General features: G+C 52.1%; 6 protein-coding genes across 6 annotated transcripts; 4 read left to right on the top strand and 2 right to left on the bottom strand.

Moving 5' to 3' along the window:
• Positions 1-881: 881 nt before the first annotated feature.
• Positions 882-2,382, top strand: aspf22 (enolase acuN; the record flags this gene model as incomplete). Its single annotated transcript, XM_056950309.1, has 4 exons — positions 882-1,005; positions 1,072-1,128; positions 1,193-1,532; positions 1,587-2,382. 4 exons carry the CDS (start codon positions 882-884, stop codon positions 2,380-2,382), a joined length of 1,317 nt encoding a protein of 438 aa, XP_056816224.1.
• A 389-nt stretch (positions 2,383-2,771) lies between these two features.
• N7506_001012 (eukaryotic translation initiation factor 3 subunit J) lies at positions 2,772-3,701 on the top strand (the record flags this gene model as incomplete). The annotated part of the gene is made up of 3 exons (XM_056950308.1): positions 2,772-2,807; positions 2,870-2,947; positions 3,003-3,701. The coding sequence occupies 3 exons, from the start codon at positions 2,772-2,774 to the stop codon at positions 3,699-3,701; spliced, it is 813 nt and encodes a 270-aa protein (XP_056816223.1).
• A 2,687-nt stretch (positions 3,702-6,388) lies between these two features.
• Positions 6,389-7,724, bottom strand: N7506_001011 (14-3-3 adaptor artA-like protein; the record flags this gene model as incomplete). The annotated part of the gene is made up of 8 exons (XM_056950307.1): positions 6,389-6,763; positions 6,817-6,904; positions 6,975-7,249; positions 7,319-7,330; positions 7,390-7,409; positions 7,474-7,520; positions 7,582-7,589; positions 7,713-7,724. 8 exons carry the CDS (start codon positions 7,722-7,724, stop codon positions 6,389-6,391), a joined length of 837 nt encoding a protein of 278 aa, XP_056816222.1.
• A 2,456-nt stretch (positions 7,725-10,180) lies between these two features.
• On the top strand, positions 10,181-13,414 carry N7506_001010 (calcium-transporting ATPase; the record flags this gene model as incomplete). The annotated part of the gene is made up of 5 exons (XM_056950306.1): positions 10,181-10,298; positions 10,351-10,508; positions 10,571-12,886; positions 12,939-13,261; positions 13,312-13,414. The coding sequence occupies 5 exons, from the start codon at positions 10,181-10,183 to the stop codon at positions 13,412-13,414; spliced, it is 3,018 nt and encodes a 1,005-aa protein (XP_056816221.1).
• An 896-nt stretch (positions 13,415-14,310) lies between these two features.
• On the top strand, positions 14,311-15,999 carry N7506_001009 (putative l-fucose permease; the record flags this gene model as incomplete). Its single annotated transcript, XM_056950305.1, has 6 exons — positions 14,311-14,445; positions 14,505-14,605; positions 14,663-14,880; positions 14,936-15,280; positions 15,338-15,774; positions 15,826-15,999. The coding sequence occupies 6 exons, from the start codon at positions 14,311-14,313 to the stop codon at positions 15,997-15,999; spliced, it is 1,410 nt and encodes a 469-aa protein (XP_056816220.1).
• A 703-nt stretch (positions 16,000-16,702) lies between these two features.
• Positions 16,703-19,610, bottom strand: N7506_001008 (non-specific serine/threonine protein kinase; the record flags this gene model as incomplete). The annotated part of the gene is made up of 5 exons (XM_056950304.1): positions 16,703-19,035; positions 19,102-19,249; positions 19,297-19,414; positions 19,468-19,496; positions 19,560-19,610. The coding sequence occupies 5 exons, from the start codon at positions 19,608-19,610 to the stop codon at positions 16,703-16,705; spliced, it is 2,679 nt and encodes an 892-aa protein (XP_056816219.1).
• Positions 19,611-19,647: the final 37 nt, after the last annotated feature.

Raw genomic sequence — 19,647 nt, 5'->3', positions numbered from 1 at the left:
AGGCATCAAGCGGAAGAGACTTGTTGCCTTAGGAATTAGGACTCCGATGGTCCTCGTCCCCGGGCCGAAGTTGGAATGACCGAGTGCTACGTAAGATGAACAATGAATTGGATGATCTTCAATTGGCCAACTATCTCAGTCCACGGGTACTACGCAATCCTATGGGCTCACAGGCCAGCAGTAAAGTTAAGCCAGGAAAATGACAGATAGAAGGATATTGGGCCATTGGAGGGGGTCATGCAATGTACACGTATAACGTACAAGTACCATGCACGTACAGCGTCAACATGAAAGCGGGAACCTTGGAAGACGCATCACATCTCTCCCGAGGGACGGAAGATCTCGTAAACTACGAGGGCCGCATACGGTCGGACCAGCCAGCAAGAGCTGGAGTAGGGAGGTGGAGCCCCACTGTAGTGTTGGAAAGAATCGGAGCAGAGCAATGAGCTTTCCCGGGGTTATCACAAGTATTTAAATCCAGTGTATATCCCGTCTTGATTTGTTCTTTCTTTTTGAAAGTCGTTTATTGCTTTACCCCAAAAGTAAGTGTGATGAATATAGCATCATATCCTCCCCATACCCCGCCATACTGCCCCTCCATACACATACTATACATCCTACATACATCCTACATACCTCTGGAAAGGCATAGAACCTCTCTGAGCCAGACCGGTGATCGGAGTAGGAACTTGTCAATTGCCCCATCAACGACTGGTTGAGCTCAAGCAAATCACGTCTGTTTTCCTCTCCCGGCGAATCTTTTTGGGTCATCGGTGAACTTCTTCCCCGCCGTTAGTCACCTGCGTGTCTACCATTTATCTGCCCGGCTTCTCCTATTTTTCTTCTTCTTCCAACTGACTGAATCACCAGCCTATTCAATCATGCCTATCTCCAAGATCCACGCTCGCTCCGTCTACGACTCCCGCGGTAACCCCACCGTTGAGGTTGACGTCGTCACCGAGACCGGCCTCCACCGCGCCATTGTCCCCTCCGGTGCCTCCACTGGTACGTTGTCCCGAATCCTGACCTTCTCGATATCATGAGAAATCCATTGGCTAATATTGACTCCAGGCCAGCACGAGGCTGTCGAGCTCCGCGATGGTGACAAGACCAAGTGGGGTGGTAAGGGTACGTGAAACCAACTCCCAGCTAGCTCCAAGCTCGAGAACCTATACTCATTCATCTTCCACAGGTGTCCTCAACGCCGTCAAGAACGTCAACGAGGTCATTGCTCCCGCCATCATCAAGGAGAACATCGACGTCAAGGAGCAGGCCAAGGTTGACGAGTTCCTGAACAAGCTTGACGGAACCGCCAACAAGGGCAAGCTCGGTGCCAACGCCATCCTCGGTGTCTCCCTTGCCATTGCCAAGGCCGGTGCCGCTGAGAAGGGTGTTCCCCTCTACGCTCACATCTCCGACCTTGCCGGCACCAAGAAGCCCTACGTCCTCCCCGTCCCCTTCCAGAACGTCCTGAACGGTGGATCCCACGCCGGTGGCCGTCTGGCCTTCCAGGAGTTCATGATCGTTCCCGAGTAAGTCTGGACAATACCTTTTTACGTCTGTGACGATGGTCTAACGAACAACAGCACTGCTCCTTCCTTCTCCGAGGCTCTCCGCCAGGGTGCTGAGGTCTACCAGAAGCTCAAGTCTCTCGCCAAGAAGAAGTACGGCCAGTCCGCTGGTAACGTCGGTGACGAGGGTGGTGTCGCTCCCGATATTCAGACCGCCGAGGAGGCCCTTGACCTCATCACCGAGGCCATCGAGCAGGCTGGCTACACAGGCCAGATCAAGATCGCCATGGACGTTGCCTCCAGCGAGTTCTACAAGGTCGAGGAGAAGAAGTACGACCTCGACTTCAAGAACCCCGAGTCCGACCCCACCAAGTGGCTCACCTACGAGCAGCTTGCCGACCTCTACAAGTCCCTTGCTGCCAAGTACCCCATCGTCTCCATCGAGGACCCCTTCGCTGAGGACGACTGGGAGGCCTGGTCTTACTTCTACAAGACCTCCGACTTCCAGATTGTCGGTGATGACTTGACTGTCACCAACCCCCTCCGCATCAAGAAGGCCATCGAGCTCAAGTCTTGCAACTCCCTTCTGCTGAAGGTCAACCAGATCGGTTCCCTGACCGAGTCTATCCAGGCCGCCAAGGACTCCTACGCCGACAACTGGGGTGTCATGGTCTCCCACCGCTCCGGTGAGACCGAGGACGTCACCATTGCTGACATCGCTGTCGGTCTCCGTGCCGGTCAGATCAAGACCGGTGCCCCTGCCCGTTCCGAGCGTCTTGCCAAGCTCAACCAGATCCTCCGTATCGAGGAGGAGCTCGGTGCCAACGCCATCTACGCTGGCGAGAAGTTCCGCACTGCTGTTAACCTTTAAATGCAACCAGCAGTATAGCTCGAGCCACAGGGTTCGCCCAAAACTGATGGTTTGATGACCCATGAAGCCATCGCCCATGACGATTATGAATTTAATAGGATCTTTTTCAATGAAACAAATTTCCACAGGAATAATCAAGTAGAAGTGAATCAAGTATAAGGTCGAAGTCCTTGAAACCTGGTAGAGTAGACAAAGATCACGCTCATCGGGCATTGTGTTGCCCGAGATCACGTGCCCCATCCCACTTGGAGACAATAGAGTCCCACATAAAATTTGCCCTCGCCCCTCATCGTGCTGGGTTCGATTGTGTTAGCCTTTGGTCTTGCGTATAGCGCTTCGCTTTTTCCTCATTTCTACTTCTAGACCTTCAATACTACAAAATACTCAAAATGCCGCCTTCCAAGTGGGGTATGTTCGGATCCTTTGTGCATACGCTCTAAACGCGTAGCCAGTAAATTTCATGTGCTAACATTTCTATTCCATACAGACGATGAGGAGGAGGATGTTCCTCCCCCCTGTCAGCGCACCCCGCCGCCGCTTCGACGACGAAGAAGAAGAGGAAGATGTAAGAGCCCTCCAACCTTCTATCTGAGCCACCACTCATTACTCCCAACCCACAGGTCCTGGAATCGTGGGATGCCGCCGAGGACTCCGAAGTCGAGCGCGAGAAGGCCAAGAAGGCCGCCGATGCCGAAGCCGCTGCTAAGGCCAAGGCCCTTGCCAACAAGAAGACCAAGGCCCAGCGTATAGAAGAAAACCGCGAGAAGCACCGTCTCGAGAAGGAGGACTTCGGCGAGTCCGACAGCGAAGACGAGGCCGATCGCCGCGCCCGCCTGCGCAAGACCGAGCAGGAAGCCGACCTTGCTCACGCCGAGGATCTCTTCGGCAGTGTCGATGTCAAGCGCAACAAGGGTGCCCCCAAGGCCGTTGTCGTCACCGATTCCAAGGACCCCACAAACTCCGTCGACCTCTCCGCCATGCCCCTCTTCAAGCCCACCACCAAGGACCAGTTCAACCGCCTCACCGAGATTCTGGTGCCGTTGCTGACCCCTCACACCAAGAAGGCCCAATACTCTCTCTGGGCCCAGGACTTCACCCGCAAGCTTGTGAAGGAGCTGCCCAGTGCCGAGATCAAGAAGATCGCCAGTGCCCTCACCACTGCTAGCAACGAGAAGATGCGCGAGGAGCGTGCTTCTGACAAGGGCAACAAGAAGTCCAAGGCGGCTAAGACTAAGATCTCCTTGAACGCTAGCCGTGACGCCCAGCCTGATACCAGCCAGTACGATGATGATGGTCTCGGTGATGATGACTTTATGTGAATGTGACTCCAGAACGACTTCGGATGACTTTCCATGACCTGTTACGTTACCCTCCCCTGCTTTTTGGTTTGAATATACGCATACAGGAAGGTCTTCATCTTTTCTTTTTCTCATACATCGGGCTTTGTGGGCTCAAATGTTGCTCTTTTCCCTTTAGCTTTCCCATGTATATCCCATCCCATCCAACCCTGCCCTTGAGCTGAACTCAAATCTCCCCATAGACAAACAATCCAATCCAATTACACATCTTCACACATTACTATTAGATTATAATTTGCCAACGCTTCTGCCGACACTGCAAGATCATCATCCAACGAAACCTGAACTCCTGACAACAGACCTGGTCCCTCGACTTTTGTTGAGTATTGCAAGCTGCCTGCCCTCCTGCTCGATCTCCTTCGCCGTCTTTGTAATATTCAGGTACCCTTCATCATCCAGTGCAAACAGTGCCTCCTGAACCCATACACGGCAGCAAAGACTCTCCCGGCATCGAACAGAATAAATCGTGAGTGGAACGAGTCTGAGTCTAGCAGCCAACGCAGCGTGCATCACAGGCCCGATGATCCCAACCTGCAGCGCAATAACAACCCTCTCACACGTTGACATGTTGACCACCTCGGTCTTGTATTCCCAAGCTACCGGGCCAGAGTCATTGGTTATATGGAACAGCCGACCTGTAATCGTCGTTGAGGCGAGAAATAATTGCCATTCAAAAAGACAGGCGCTGTCCGGATCTAGGAGGAGGACGTAAAGACTGTTTGGTTCGAAGAGCAGTGCCATTTGTGCCTGGGATGTCTTGATTTCCCCCAAAGGTTGATTATATTGATTGCACAGGTGTGTGACTTTCGTTGTTGACTTTCAATAGATAGGCAGAGCCCCTGGGATACAGATGCCCGGGTGCTTTCGACGGGTCCGAAGATTTCATCCTAAATTTATATTCCATTCAAAGCTTACAAGGCCCCGAATTCCCATATTCCCCCGGGGCCCCAGGGTCCATATATCGAACATCGTGTTCGGAGCAAGGCCCCAGAACCCGATGGCGTGGACTTGGTATATTGCAGGGATCGCATTGGCAAGTCGACATGCTCGCTAAACAATCATCGAATTCGAGCCACTCGATCTCTGCCAAAATTCACGCTAGGCTTCAGACATAGCAGGGTAATGTAGCTCTGCATACACTCGTATACAGTTCATCTAAAGAAACCTCATAATTCAGGATTTGCTCCCTTGATCATGTGCTATAGCGTTGGCATCAAGGGGCCAAAAATAGAGTTCCATGGGCAAGGATTCCAACCGCACGGCTCGAATCTGCCGTGTGCCAGGAGTCAAAATATGAGACTGTCAAGACTCAAGTATCAATAGTTGCAATGATCTCGTGTCTGCACACTTCAGCCCCGTCTTCCGTGGACCCAAAGATTGTCTCTGATGCAAAGACTCCTTCTTCAATCAGACATATCGGAATCGGAATCGGAACCAGGGGTTGCCAAGAGCAAACAAAAAGACCCCTATCAGGCCCGTGGTTCAAGTGAATGGATCCTCGAACCCTCGGTCCCATGCATCAGTCTCAAAACCAAAGACCCAGCAGCTTGACGCGCGGCAGTGGTGCTGTATGGTTACCAGAGCAGGCGAAGTGTACATGGTGGCTGTGACTATTCCCCGTTGTCTCATATCGCCGCTTCCGAAATCTAAGTGAGGCAAGCGCTGAACGAGTCGGAATCCGATGGGAAGATCGATACATCCTATTTCGAACGAGGAAGACTTTGTCCCGTGGACCCTGGCAGATCCCGGACAATATTCATTTGACACGTTGTATGGGATTGCAGGATTTGCATGTTTGTTCACCTCGTGTCGGGGGTACAGTAGTGCAGTCCTTAATGGTGATAAAGATGCATGCCATCGAGACTGCCTCCACAGGTCCACGGGGTTAATTATGGGTCCCCGATCAATGGGGAGGACTCATGTCTGGCTCATGTTTGACTCACAGGGCCAAGTCGCTATTCGTCAGTCTGGGGCGATTTTGGTCTTCGCTTTGATGTTGCATGTCTCCTGCATGCAATGCGATGCCAGCTTCAGCTGTCAGTTCTTTGCTTGTTCGTAGGCTCTCTGTGGCGCTTGCGATTGGCTTGTTGGGTGAACATGACTCAGTGAGTTCTCTGGAAGGGGGAGGGGAATGCGGAGTATTTGGGCATCATTTGTTGGATGGACAGTTGATGTGTTATTCGGGTCTGCTGTTCGACGAATCAATCACGGTGGTTTGCAGAGAATTCTCCGTGTGAGCTTTGGGAGATTGGTTGAGCAGCATGGGTAATTTGTCATCCTATAGCTCGGAGAAATACTCGATAACAGTTACTTGGGAGGCAGAGTAGGATACTGTTAAAATGGGAATCATTGGCTACGCAGTAACCCAATACAGGGAGCACCTCGAATGGAAAATAAACACATTGAAACCGTGCTGCAGTGGGAATAGAGACGATAAAAGAGAGAGAACTTTCCACTCAGCCCTTTTTCTGCTCGCGTCAACCGAATATCAAACTCCGCCGGCCGACCCACACGGTCCCGAAGACGTGCAAGATATCTGCCGGACAAACCCAGCGCTGCGGTGAAAACAAAGAAGCGAGTTGCATGACCACGTCCATAAATGCGAACGCCCACCCTTACCAATCAGCTGACGGCTCGTCGTTACCCTTTTAAGAGTCAGCTTCGACGGGCTTGGCCTCCTCGGGCTTCTCCTCGGCGGGAGCAGCGGCGGCCTCGGCAGCAGGGGCCTGGGCTTCCTCCTCAGGCTTGTCCTCCTTGGCACCCTCGCCCTCGGTGCCCTCGGATGAGGTCCAGAGAGTAAGGTTGTCGCGCAGGAGCTGCATGATCAGAGTGCTGTCGCGGTAGCTCTCCTCGGAGAGAGAGTCAAGCTCGGCAATAGCATCATCGAAGGCCTGCTTGGCGAGGTGGCACGCACGGTCGGGGGAGTTGAGGATCTCGTAGTAGAAGACGGAGAAGTTCAGGGCGAGACCCAGGCGGATGGGGTGGGTGGGGGTAAGTTCGGTCTGGGCGACATCTGTGGCGCTCTGTCATACTGTTAATGACTGACTTTATTGTTGTAGCACAAGGGCAATATTACCTTGTAGGCCTCGTGGGCAGCAGTGGCGGCACCCTTGCGCTTGGGGCCAGAAGCGAACTCGGCAAGGTAACGGTGGTAGTCACCCTTCCTAATGTGGGCGTCAGTACTGTTACCAAGCCTCCAAGGTCCCTATTTCCAGGTATTGATATTGAACGCACATCTTGTAGTAGAAGACCTTGGACTCTCCAGTCTCGGCCTTGGGGATGAGAGCGTCGTCGAGGACGTCGAGGACATCCTGGCAGACCTTCTCCAGTTCGGTCTCGATCTTCTGGCGGTAATCGCGGATAATACCAACGTGCTCATCGGTACCCTTGGACTCCTCCTTCTGCTCGATGGAGGAGATGATGCGCCAGGAGGCACGACGGGTGCCAACGACGTTCTTGTAGGCAACGGACAGAAGGTTACGCTCGTCGACAGTGAGCTCGCCACCAATCTAAACTTGTGTCAATCATGGCCTTATGCAAAGAGGGAACCCGGTTATCGGGTAATGACGGTGTCATACGTTGGCGACTTCCTATTCGGCGATTAGCATGGATCCTTTAGCGGCCCAACTGGCACAAGATTGCGACTAACCTTCATGAAAGTGACCATCTCTGTCCAACGAGAAATGACACGTCAGCGAACGCGCCCCGACCATATTATCGCGGAGTGACTTACCATCGTAGCGCTCGGCCTGCTCGCAAAGCCGAGCGAGGAACGTCTTGCTGGTGAGGGGTTAGCGATATTCGAGTGGAGGGGAGTCCAGAATGGAGGCGATAGTCATACTTCTCACGCTACAATGTGAATACAATGGTTAGTCCAGATCTTATCGAATTTCCAGATGGGCAACCTCAGATGGGGGAATGTGGGATTGCGATGGGCGGTGACCACGCAGAGAGAGGGGGAAAGCGACGTACCTCAGAACCCATGGTGAATTTGAATCGGAATGGGTGGTATTAGCTGGGTTGAAGATGGAGATAGAAAAGGGTGCAGGAAAAGAAGATGGAAGACCAAGTGGGGGGAAGAGAGAGATGGTCCAGAGGTGAAGGGACGATTTGGGGGGATTTGGATCATAACAATAATACGTTGCTGTCATGTACCCAATACCTGGCTGCCCCCTACTGTGGTCCCGCTCTGTGTAAGTACTGTGGTACTTCACTGCGGCCCAGTATTACCCTTACGGCTGATCCCCCTACGTGGTAATTTATTTGGCGGGGTAAGGTAAATTAAACAGAAACTATTACCATCGACTGTTAGATTCTCCATACTAGCTGTGTGGTCTTTGCTGGATATCAAAGCAAACACCTGACGTGTGTATTGAAGCCCAAAGACTCTGTTGGAACTAGGCTGTGTACAACTTGAGGTACACGTACCAGAACCTTCGGCCGGTACGGTGACCGAGCTGAAACACTCGTGTCGGTATATCCAGTCTTGAGTAAACATGAAATCAGTTTAGATGTACTGACCCGTGGACATGTCTTCCTATACATTCCTGCGCAGGGAACAAACACTGGTGATATGGACGTGAGCGTTTGGAACCTTCCAGACAACGGGTACCTGTACGGAGCACAGATGATGTAGCTGATCAGCCGCATCAAGTCAGGTGCCCTGTTTCGTAGAGATTAAGACCACTGGGTACTCCGTACAAAGCGTGGCTCTCAACCTTGGAGTTTTCCATATATCGGGTCCATTCTTGTCCAGGTGGACTATTGCAATAAACTTCCAATAAATCTCCAATATGTGAAGCAGAAGCCTGCCATGAGTTATAGTGCACAAACAGACCTTGGAAATTCCCAAATAGCACAGATGCCAGCCGGTGAACATCAGTGTTGTTTTCCTGATTCCAAACGAACCAAGCAAGGCCGGGAGTCCCGAAAGGGAACAAAAGAAGACATTTAGGCAAACATTAGTCATACAAAAAGAAATTGAGAAGGAATGAACGAGAAAATCAACCAGATGACATGTGTTGCAATGCAATTATCCTCAGAGCGGGGATATACTACACATAAGCAAAACAGGTAGTCATGGCCTCTTGGTCATGCATCCTTATGAGTACATAGATCTCAGATAGAGCCCCGAAGAATCAGATCGAACCTTGGGCTTTATGGGAAAAATGATCTTCGCCAAGTTACCCTAAATCAGAGCCCGCATCGTCACCGTAAGTTGGAACATTTGGACAACACAATAATCCGATTGATCACTTATGCACATATGGACAATGATTGGTTGCATTGCAATTGATATGCATCGTACTCAAAGCCTCAAGCCAAGACTTTGGTCGTCAACCTTGGCTACGGAGTAATCATGATACAAACACCACGCCGTAGAAGACCCGGAGCAAGGAGGTTTAAGTGCCGATCGGATGCAAAATGCAAAATGCCCTGTGCCATGTGGTTGAGTGGTAGATTCTCCGATGATGTTACAAGTACACAATCTGGTACTATTGCACCTGCCAGGTCAACCGTGGGCCGGTGAGATCATAACCATGCAATGGGCACGAGTCTTAGCGTCAGCCCTACAGGCAGGGCGATATTAGCGTGCTTATGGAGACTCTACTGTACTTCCCACGGTGACTCGAGGATATCCAATTCTTACCCCCAAGGCCATCGAAAGACTTGTGGACGGGTAATGCGACGCACGTCAAACCGAACACCTGCTTGACTGGCCGTACTAGGGGTTGTAACCCGAGGGATAGACACTGTGTTGAAAGTGAACCGGGTGGATTTAGAAGATCGCTCATTTCGGGCTACGGTGTCTGAGCCAGTCGCCAAGACATAAAGATACCCACCAGAGAGCTCTGATAGGTAAAAAAGATGCAGCCTAGCGAGGCCCCATAAGTCATCTCAACCTTGGAAGTCTCGGCAGATTGAGGATTGGCCATGAGGATACAGCCCTATAGTAGAAACTCCGTCAGGTACAGTCGAAGCTATGTCAGAGAAAAGAAAGGATCAAATCCAGTCTCCAAAGGAACAGGAAAAGCAAGTCAAAAGCTTCCAGTAGAGGGCAAAGAGAATACTTTTAAAAAGCAAAAGCAAAGGGCATGCAGCGCAAAGAAGCGGAGAATCGGCAGCCGCTTCAGCCCTGTGGCCCCCCAGGTGCCCCCGTCCCTGCTTACTCAGAATCTTTGGAATCATTGAGAACACGTTGTGCCCGCTTTGGAGCGAACTTCCCCAGTCTTCGGTCTCCCATCTTGGTTTCCTTTTTCCTTTTTCCTTTTCCTTTTTTATATTACCCCTCTAGGTTTTATCTTTCGACAAATATCTTCACTCTGGGTTATACCGGAGGTGACTTATGTATTCAATCTAAACCCGCATTTCCCGATTTGTTTACTATCTTTGCGGCACCTGCAATTGAGCACTTCTGCCGTTAAGGGCCTCTTTGGATCATGGAGAACGCCTATCTCCGCTCCCCAGCGGAGGCTCTGGGTCATTTCAACGTCTCTGAGCACTCTGGTCTGTCTCAGAGCGCGGTTCTGAAGTCCAGACAACAGCATGGCCCCAACGGTGAGTGCGCCGCAGAATGGTGACGGAACCAGCGCTAACATATGCGGTCTAGCCCTTGCTGAGGAAGCCCCGACTCCCATGTGGGAGCTCATTTTGGAACAGTTCAAGGACCAATTGGTTCTGATCCTACTTGGTTCGGCCGCTCTGTCGTTTGTCCTCGCACTCTTCGAAGAGGGTGACGATTGGACTGCATTTGTGGACCCCGTTGTTGTAAGTTTGACCACTGTCTACGATTTGCGCACTGTGCTGACCACTGCGCGCTCTTCTCACAGATTCTTACCATCCTCATTCTCAACGCCGTGGTCGGAGTGACCCAGGAAAGCAGTGCGGAGAAGGCTATCTCGGCCCTCCAGGAATATTCGGCCAACGAGGCCAAGGTCGTTCGCGATGGAAAGGCTTCCAAGGTCAAGGCTGAGGATTTGGTCCCCGGAGATGTGATCCAGATTGCGGTGGGTGACCGTGTCCCTGCCGACTGCCGACTGCTCGCCATCCAAAGCAACAGCTTCCGCGTCGACCAGGCTATCCTGACCGGTGAGAGTGAGAGCGTTGGAAAGGAGACCGCGGCCATCAAGGATGACAGGGCCGTCAAGCAGGACCAGGTCAACATGCTCTTCTCCGGAACCACTGTTGTAAACGGCCATGCCACCGCTCTTGTTGTGCTGACCGGTAGCTCGACTGCTATTGGTGACATCCACGAGAGTATCACTGCCCAGATCTCCGAGCCCACCCCCCTGAAGAAGAAGATCAACGATTTCGGTGACATGCTCGCCAAGGTTATCACCGTCATCTGTGTCCTGGTGTGGGTTATCAACTACCAGAACTTCAACGACCCCTCGTTTGGTGGCTGGACTAAGGGTGCTATCTACTACCTGAAGATTGCCGTCTCCCTGGGAGTCGCTGCTATTCCCGAAGGTCTGGCTGTCGTCATCACCACCTGCTTGGCCCTCGGTACCCGCAAGATGGCCCAGAAGAACGCCGTTGTTCGGTCTCTCCCCTCCGTCGAAACTCTTGGTAGCTGCAGTGTGATCTGCTCTGACAAGACTGGAACTTTGACCACCAACCAGATGAGTGTGGAGAAGATTGTCTACCTGTCCAACTCCGGCAACGGTTTCGAGGAAATCGATGTCGAAGGCACCACGTTCACCCCCCAGGGCAAGCTCTCCCAAAATGGAAAGGTCCTTGAGAACTTGGCTGTTTCCTCTTCTACCATTGGACAGCTCGCCGAGGTCACTGCCCTTTGCAACGCTGCTACTCTTTCCCACGACCCCAAGACCGGAGCTTTCTCCAGCATCGGTGAGCCCACCGAGGGCGCTCTGCGTGCTTTGGTTGAGAAGATTGGAACCAACGACACTGCGTTCAACCAGAAACTGGCTCGCCTCCCTGCCTCCGAAAGATTGCACGCCGCTAGCGCTCATTACGAGTCCCGCCTCCCCCTGAAGGCTACCTATGAATTCTCCCGTGACCGCAAGAGTATGTCCGTCCTTGTCGGCGAGGGCAAGGAACAGAAGCTGCTTGTTAAGGGTGCCCCCGAAAGTATCTTCGATCGTTGCTCTCACGTCATTCAAGGCTCCGATGGATCTCGCGTTCCTGTCACCAAGAACCACCTCAAACAACTCTCCGAGGAGGTTCTCGAATTCGGTAACCGTGGTCTCCGCGTTATGGCCATCGCAAGTGTCAACGACGTCTCTGGTAACCCCCTTCTCAAGAACGCGTCCACCACCGAGGACTACGCCAAGCTTGAGCAGAACATGACTCTCATTGGTCTGGTTGGAATGTTGGACCCCCCTCGTGTCGAGGTTGCCGCTTCCATTCAGAAGTGCCACGCTGCCGGAATCCGTGTGATTGTCATCACTGGTGACAACCCCGCCACCGCTGAATCTATCTGTCGCTCCATTGGTGTTTTCGGCCCCAACGAGGATCTTACTGGCAAGAGCTACACTGGTCGCGAATTCGACAACCTTAGTGAAGGCGAGAAGCTGAAGGCCGTCCAGACTGCTTCCCTGTTCTCCCGTACTGAGCCTAGTCACAAGTCCAAGCTGGTTGATCTCCTTCAATCCCTGAACCACGTCGTTGCCATGACCGGTGACGGTGTCAACGATGCCCCCGCCCTCAAGAAGTCCGACATTGGTGTTGCTATGGGTACTGGAACTGATGTGGCCAAGATGGCCGCTGACATGGTTCTGGCTGACGACAACTTTGCTACCATCACCGTTGCTATTGAGGAAGGCCGTTCCATCTACAGCAACACTCAACAGTTCATTCGCTACCTGATCTCTTCCAACATTGGTGAGGTCGTGTCTATCTTCCTGACTGCTGCTCTTGGCATGCCCGAGGCGCTGGTTCCCGTGCAGCTCCTGTGGGTCAACCTTGTCACTGACGGTTTGCCCGCCACTGCTCTCTCCTTCAACCCTCCCGACCATGATGTTATGAAGCGCCCTCCTCGCCTTCGTGACGAGGCTCTCGTCGGTGGCTGGTTGCTGTTCCGTTACATGGTCATTGGTGTTTACGTCGGCGGTGCTACCGTCTTCGGTTACGTCTGGTGGTTCGTCTACAACTCCGCTGGTCCCCACATCTCTTTCTCGCAACTGGTAAGTTCCTGTATTTTACTTTATCCATGAGTCCGACTAACCGTTATTTTAGGCCAACTTCCACAAGTGCTCCTCTCAGTTCCCCGAGATTGGATGTGAGATGTTCAGCAATGATATGGCCAAGTCCGCCTCCACCGTCTCTCTCTCCATTCTCGTAGTGATTGAGATGCTGAACGCGATGAACGCCCTGTCCTCCAGCGAGTCCCTCCTGACTTTCTTCCTGGGCAACAATCCCATGCTCATCTACGCGATCACCCTCTCCATGGCCCTCCACTTCGCCATCCTCTACATTCCCTTCCTGCAGAGCTTGTTCTCCATCCTGCCTTTGGACTGGAACGAGTGGCAGGCCGTGCTGGTGATCAGTGCACCTGTAATGTAAGTCTTTAATCTTCACCTCCTTATGCAACCCATACTAATCTCCCCAGTCTGATCGACGAGGTGCTCAAGTTCGCTGAGCGCCGTCTCTACAACACTAAGGCTGTTAACCCGGCCCTGAACGGCTCTGCCGGCAAACCCAAGCGGGCTTAGAGAGAAGCAAAAGCTTAAATATGTCCCTGTCATTGGGGAGATGTCAATAGATAGACTGTCTGAGGTCATGATGTGAGTGGCCTACAAGACATGCCATCATGTAGATGAATGAAGTTCTATGCGATTGGTTCAGTCACGCTGAGAACATGCTTTTCTTTTTCATTTCTTATCTTTTTCCCGCAAAGCATCCCCGCCTCTCGGAGACTTGCCCATCTGGTTCAGTGTTCTGATGTAGTTTCCAACCTTGGTATACCCCCTCGCTCGTCTTGAAATGGAAAGTCTGGTCGACTGATGGTCTGGTGATCTCCAGGGCTTCAATGATTCCCAGCCACAGGAAGCTACCTGTAGACAGACCGAGGTCCATGGTTGACAACATTCTCGGCTGCTGCGGCATGCTAGAAGGGCCGAGTCGCCCTATACATAGTGAGGCATACAAGATCACATATCGAAGATCATGCATAGGCAGATACCAACTTCACATTAGCCTTGCTAGAGAATTTCGATCCCTGATAGACGCCAAGATGAAACAAACATTCCCAGACCATAAAGATACCCGAAAAGAGGCCGGAATGAGATCCCGTCTGAAATTCGCAAATAGGCTGAAATAGCCATGCAACCCTGACGCCACTAGAGCCCGTCTCGAAAAGTCGAAACAAACAAAGTTCGGAGCAACTCCGCCAGCCGTCTCATTGGATCTCATTGGACCTACGTAAATCTTAATGTATCTGATTCGATCTGATTGGACCTCCCTTTGCCTTCCCCAGGGATCACCCGCTGGCTTTCCCCGGACTGGGGCAAAGTGTGGAGTTGCGGAGAGCAGTGCGATGTCACCTTGTTTTGGCTCTTATAGTCTATAAACCTGCCCTTCTCCTCTTTTCCCTGCCAAGCTGCAAAACATGGGTCTCAAGCAGTTTTTCAAAAGCCGGTCTGGCTTGAGAGTCGATAATCGTAAGACGACCTCTGCCGCTACCCTGACTCTGCGACAGAGTCTATGGCCCTTGACGTTGGTGACTATCTTGTTCTTCTTGTGGGTATGTGCTCGGCTGGTCAGAGCTTGCAGATCCCGTTCATTCCCAGCTAATTTCATCAGGGCTTTGCCTATGGACTTTTGGATACTCTGAATAAACACTTTCAGAATACATTGCACATCGACCGAGCCCGCTCATCCGGTCTCCAAGCTGCGTATTTCGGGTAACTTTTCTTCTTGCTGATACTCATTCCTGAGGAATGTCATTCTGACGCGAATAGCGCATACCCACTCGCCTCCCTAGGCTACGCAAATTGGATCCTGCGCCACTATGGCTACAAAACCGTCTTCATCTTCGGTCTTGTGCTCTATGGCATTGGAGCTCTGTGCATGTGGCCCGCAGGTTTGAATCGCTCTTTTGGTGGCTTCTGCGGCGCGACCTTCGTCATCGGCTCCGGACTAGGTTCCCTTGAGACAGCAGCGAATCCTTATCTAACAGGTATGATTCGATGATACCTGGCCCCAGGACTTGCGTCCCAGCTGACGAAACCCAGTCTGTGGACCGCCTCGATATTCCGAAATCCGAATCAACTTCGCGCAAGCATTCAATGCCATCGGGACTGTTGTCGGGCCTGTGCTTGGATCATATGCTTTCTTCACCGAGACAGCGGACGATGTCTCGGCTCTGCAAAGTGTGCAGTGGGTATATCTCGCCATCGGCATCTTCGTCTTCTGTCTCGCGGGCGTATTCTTCATTTCGAATATCCCCGAGGTAACAGATGAAGATATGGCGTTCCAGGTTGCGCAGACCCACGTTAACGAGCAGGATAAGCCATTTTGGAAACAATATAAGCTGTTCCATGCGACGCTGGCGCAGTTCACGTACACCGGTGCCCAAGGTACTTTCTTGTCCTATTCCTGCTCGAGTCAATGGAATATGAAGCTAATCGATGCAGTGGCTATTGCCGGTTACTTTATCAACTACGCCACAGAGACATGGCCTGGTACAAGCAGTGCCACGGGTGCAAAGTACCTGGCTGGAGCACAGGGTGCTTTTGCCGTGGGACGGTTCCTAGGCGCGGGAGTCATGAAGTATGTCAAGGCTCGCTGGGTATTCCTAGTATATCTGTCCTGTACGGTGGCGTTCCTTGCTGCGTCAGTGACGCAGACGAAGCAGAGCGGCATTGCGATGTTATTCCTGGTGTTGTTCTTTGAATCGGTTTGTTTCCCTACGATCATGGCGCTGGGTATCCGTGGCCTGGGACGTCATTATAAGCGTGGCTCGGGCTTTATTGTTGGTGGTGTCTGTGGTGGTGCTGTTGTGCCGCCGATTCTGGGCCATGTTGCTGACATGCGGAACAATACTGGCTTTGCGTTTATTGTGCCTACGATGGTATGTATTTTTGCCTGACTTTTTTGGTGGATGTGACTAATATGTTTATAGTTCATGGTCGTTGCTTGGACTTATGCTGTCGCTGTGAACTTTGTTCCGGCTTACACCATTACAATGGATAAAGTTGGTGAAAGTACAGTGGGCATTGATGCTGGCTCGAAGGACGAAGAGGCTATGGGTGAAGCCGATGAGAGTAAGAAGGTATCGAGCGCTCATATTGAGTGAAGACATGAACTTTGAACTTTGCTTTTGTTAGGGCAATGGTGTTATTTTTGATGTGCTTGTTTGGATCATACGGGATCCTTAGTAATAATGATAAGATGAACGTCGCTTTCTATCATACAGTTCCAAGGTTGAAGGTTGAAGGTTGACTCCTCCCCAAACGTATGGTATGCCCATCCAGTACCCCGTAAATGTGACAGCAAGTAAGCCCTAAAAAGCCACCTCGGCCAAGTGTATGTGTCAAAATGCTCCGTCATCCCCTAACCTCTGAATTCCAGGCCCCCAATTTGAATTAAAATAGACCACCGTAGATGGAACTTCGCAGTTGTAGACGATGTAAAAAGGCCGGACTTGGAAATGTATTGTATCGAACAATCGTAGTTAGTGGAATGATATAAAACAGATCTGCATTGAGCTGGGTATCTCAAATATGAACTATTATTTGTGCAATTTCATTATGCAAGTATTGTGCCGCGAATGTAATAACTGAACAGTGATATAGGGGATGTGTGCGTAGGGCAAAAGGCATATATATGCGCGAATCATGAAAAGGAAAGATTGACAGGATAGATGGCAAAAGGCTCCACGGAGCAATGGCTTATGAGCACAGAGAATATGAAGAAATGAAGAAAGGAGGAAAATAGGAGGGAAAAGAAAATAGAACGCAAGGCAAACGCTGTGTAGTGGGGTATAAGAGTTCTATCGTCTAATGTGGGGGATCGTGGAGACAAAGCAAATCTAATGCGAAAGCGAAGCTGGGGGTATCAACCAGACTTATCTGGAGAGCGCAAAGAAGACGAGCGGGGAGGTCGAAGGGGACTGGTTTCGAGGTTGGGGACGGGAGCGAAGGGTGTTTTGCCGGGGAGTCCAACTCGACTGAGACCTTGGGGGTCTCGTCTTTGTCGTCTGAAATTACCATGTCGCCGGGTGTGCCCGGGGTACCGGGTTCGTCGAACTCGTCGACTTCATCGAGTTCCTCCTCGATGCCATCGTCGTCTTCCTCTTCCTCAATGATCTGGCTCTTGCGTGCAGCAGGTCGTCCGCTGGACACATCGGAATCACTGGGGTTCACCGATTGGCCTGGGATTGGGGAGTTGACCATGCCACCCGACACCATTAGATTACTTGTGTGTAGCATGGGTCCCTTGAAGGCGGATTTTTTGCGACGCGCAAAGACCAGGCTCGAGGAAGGCGAGTAAAGCAATGGTGCTGGTGCTGCTTCGTTAAATGACGAAGGCATCTGACCGGCGCGATCGACTATCTCGCGAGGGGTTCCGCCTGGCCCTCTGACCAAGCGTATATTGCTGGGGAACCGGGCAGAAGAGCCCGGGGTGGTTGGCAGGACCTTGATAGAGGAGTGAGGCGACCTGGAGACTCGCGCAGTGGGGGTTGAGATAGTATCTACACTGTTGGAAGAGATCGAGGATGCTTTGGAATGAGCGCGAGTGTGGTGAATGCTGCGAATCGAGGAGACTGATGACGAGGTGGATTTGCGACCTCGTAGTCCGGCTGACGAGCGCCGGTAAGACCCGCGTGGAGTGATGGGCGACGGCGAAAGTGAATTCCGATGACTCGTGTGGCTGGTGTTCAGTGCCCGCGGTTGCCGAGGGTAGGAATGGCGGTTCTGGCGGTATGAAGCGCTGCTTGGCGCAAGGCTACTTGCGGTCGAGAATCGATTGGTCTGAGTCGGTGTCTGAACATCCTCCCCAGCCATATCGCTAGCTGGTGACGCAGAAGTTGAAGACTTCTTTCCGTTATCCTGGCTCTTTGCCGGGCTCAACTTCTCCGACAGGAACTTGCGCGAGCCCGTAGACTTGGCATGGGGAGAACGTGCTCTCTTCGCTGACTCGACAAACCAGTGCTTGAGCGACGCTAACTGGCTGAGGATCGGATAATTGTGGCGACGACTCGTGCGACGTCGGAAGATACTATTGTGCTGTGTCAACTCTGGCTGTGACGCACTCACGTGCAGCATGCTAGGGCGTGATCGCCGCCTGTCTTTTGGCGGAGGAATTGGACGCCGTCGCGACGAGCCGTGGGATCGTATAGAGTCCTTGTCGAGCGGCAACGGGGGTGTAGTCGACTCGACTGGGAACACTGGCAGGGGCTCGGGAAGCGCAGGAAGTTCCGGGACTGCCAATTGCGAAGGTAAGCTTCTTCTGTCCCGTCTCCCACGGTTCTGTAGTTCTGAGCTCTGACCTTCCTCCTCCACCTCCATCAAGGCGGACGACCGCTTTTCCAAACGACTGCTCGCCGCACTCAACCGGCGGAGATTTTTCGCCTCAACTTCACGTTCTCGGCGCTTGCGTTCCCTCTTTTGTTCCTTTCGCTGCTCCTTCTCAATTAACAGGGCCCACCAGCCAGCTAGCGGGTCGCATCGTTGAGCCAACACATTCTCAATCACCTCGTCGATATTCACTCCGGCACTCTTCATCCGCTGAAGTGTAGTCTTTTCCAACGGCGTAGTGAATGGCGAGGGTCGTGGGATTTTCAAAATTGCCAGTTGTTCAGGAGCATGTTCCGAGAGGAAAGGGTGCGCCAGAATTTCATCCAAACTTGGTCGAATCAACGGCCGCTTAGACAGTAGCAGATTGATCAATGCCTTGGCGTCCTCCGTAAATTTGTCATTGAACGTCGGCTCCTCCAACAAGATGCGCCGTTTGGTGACCTGGTCATCGTCATCGTCGTATGGTAGCTCACCGGCCAACAGCGCATAGAGAATGATGCCCAGACTCCACACATCCACTTTTTCACCGGCATATTTCTCCCCTTTAAGCATTTCCGGTGCGCTATAGCATATCGTCCCACAAAAGGTCTGAAGGTAACTAGCCTTCCCTTCATATTCGCGCGTGAAGCCAAAGTCGCAGAGCTTGACGTTCTCCTGCTTGTCCAGCAGGATGTTCTCCAACTTCAAGTCGCGATGCACACACGACTTACTGTGGACATATGCGACTGCTCCCACCAATTGTGTAAATATTCGTTTCACTTTCTCAACCGGTAGCGGGCCGTGGCGGAGGAGGTAATTGTAGAGTTCGTCGCCTAAAAAAACACAGAAAAACATAACGTTAGTGGAATTCGTCACCCTCGCATCGGCTGCACACCTACCAGGACAATACTCCAGTGCCAGCCAGACCAAACTCTCGGTCACGACCACTTCGTACAGGCGCGCGATATGGGGGTGAAGGAATTGACGATGGTGGTGAATTTCGCGCACGAGATTTGTATCCTCCTTGCTAGACGATTTGAGCACGACCTGTTGAGTATCAGCGCTGTCGGACCCATTGTGATTGCGCACCTTACCTTGGAGCCATTAGTGAGTTTGTGCGACGCGAGGTAGACCTTGCCAAAGGAGCCTTTTCCAATGAGTCTCCCAAGCGTGTAGTTGCCTACGCTCCGGAGATCCTTGGAGGAAAATTCTCTGCGGAGGACATGTCAGTGCCAGGGCATGGCTGGGTCTGGACAGGGACGTACTCGAGAAGTTCATTGTAGGAGCTCGCAAGCTGCCGGGGTTGAGTTAGCCCACTATTTATCTCCAGGTTTCGAGCTTCCGGGCTATTCCTCACCTTCTCCTTTTGCTTCTGGCTTTGAACCCCCGCTCTCGTTCGGGGCGGCATGTGTGATCGGTCACCAGGATTCGCGGAGACCTCTGCG

This window comes from Penicillium brevicompactum (assembly GCF_028827555.1).
Source record: "Penicillium brevicompactum strain IBT 35665 chromosome Unknown utg000001l_segment0_segment0, whole genome shotgun sequence".
Classification (NCBI taxonomy): Eukaryota; Fungi; Ascomycota; class Eurotiomycetes; order Eurotiales; family Aspergillaceae; genus Penicillium; species Penicillium brevicompactum.
The sequence above is the reverse complement of the archived record's forward strand: the minus strand, read 5'-3'. Positions and strand labels throughout refer to the sequence as shown.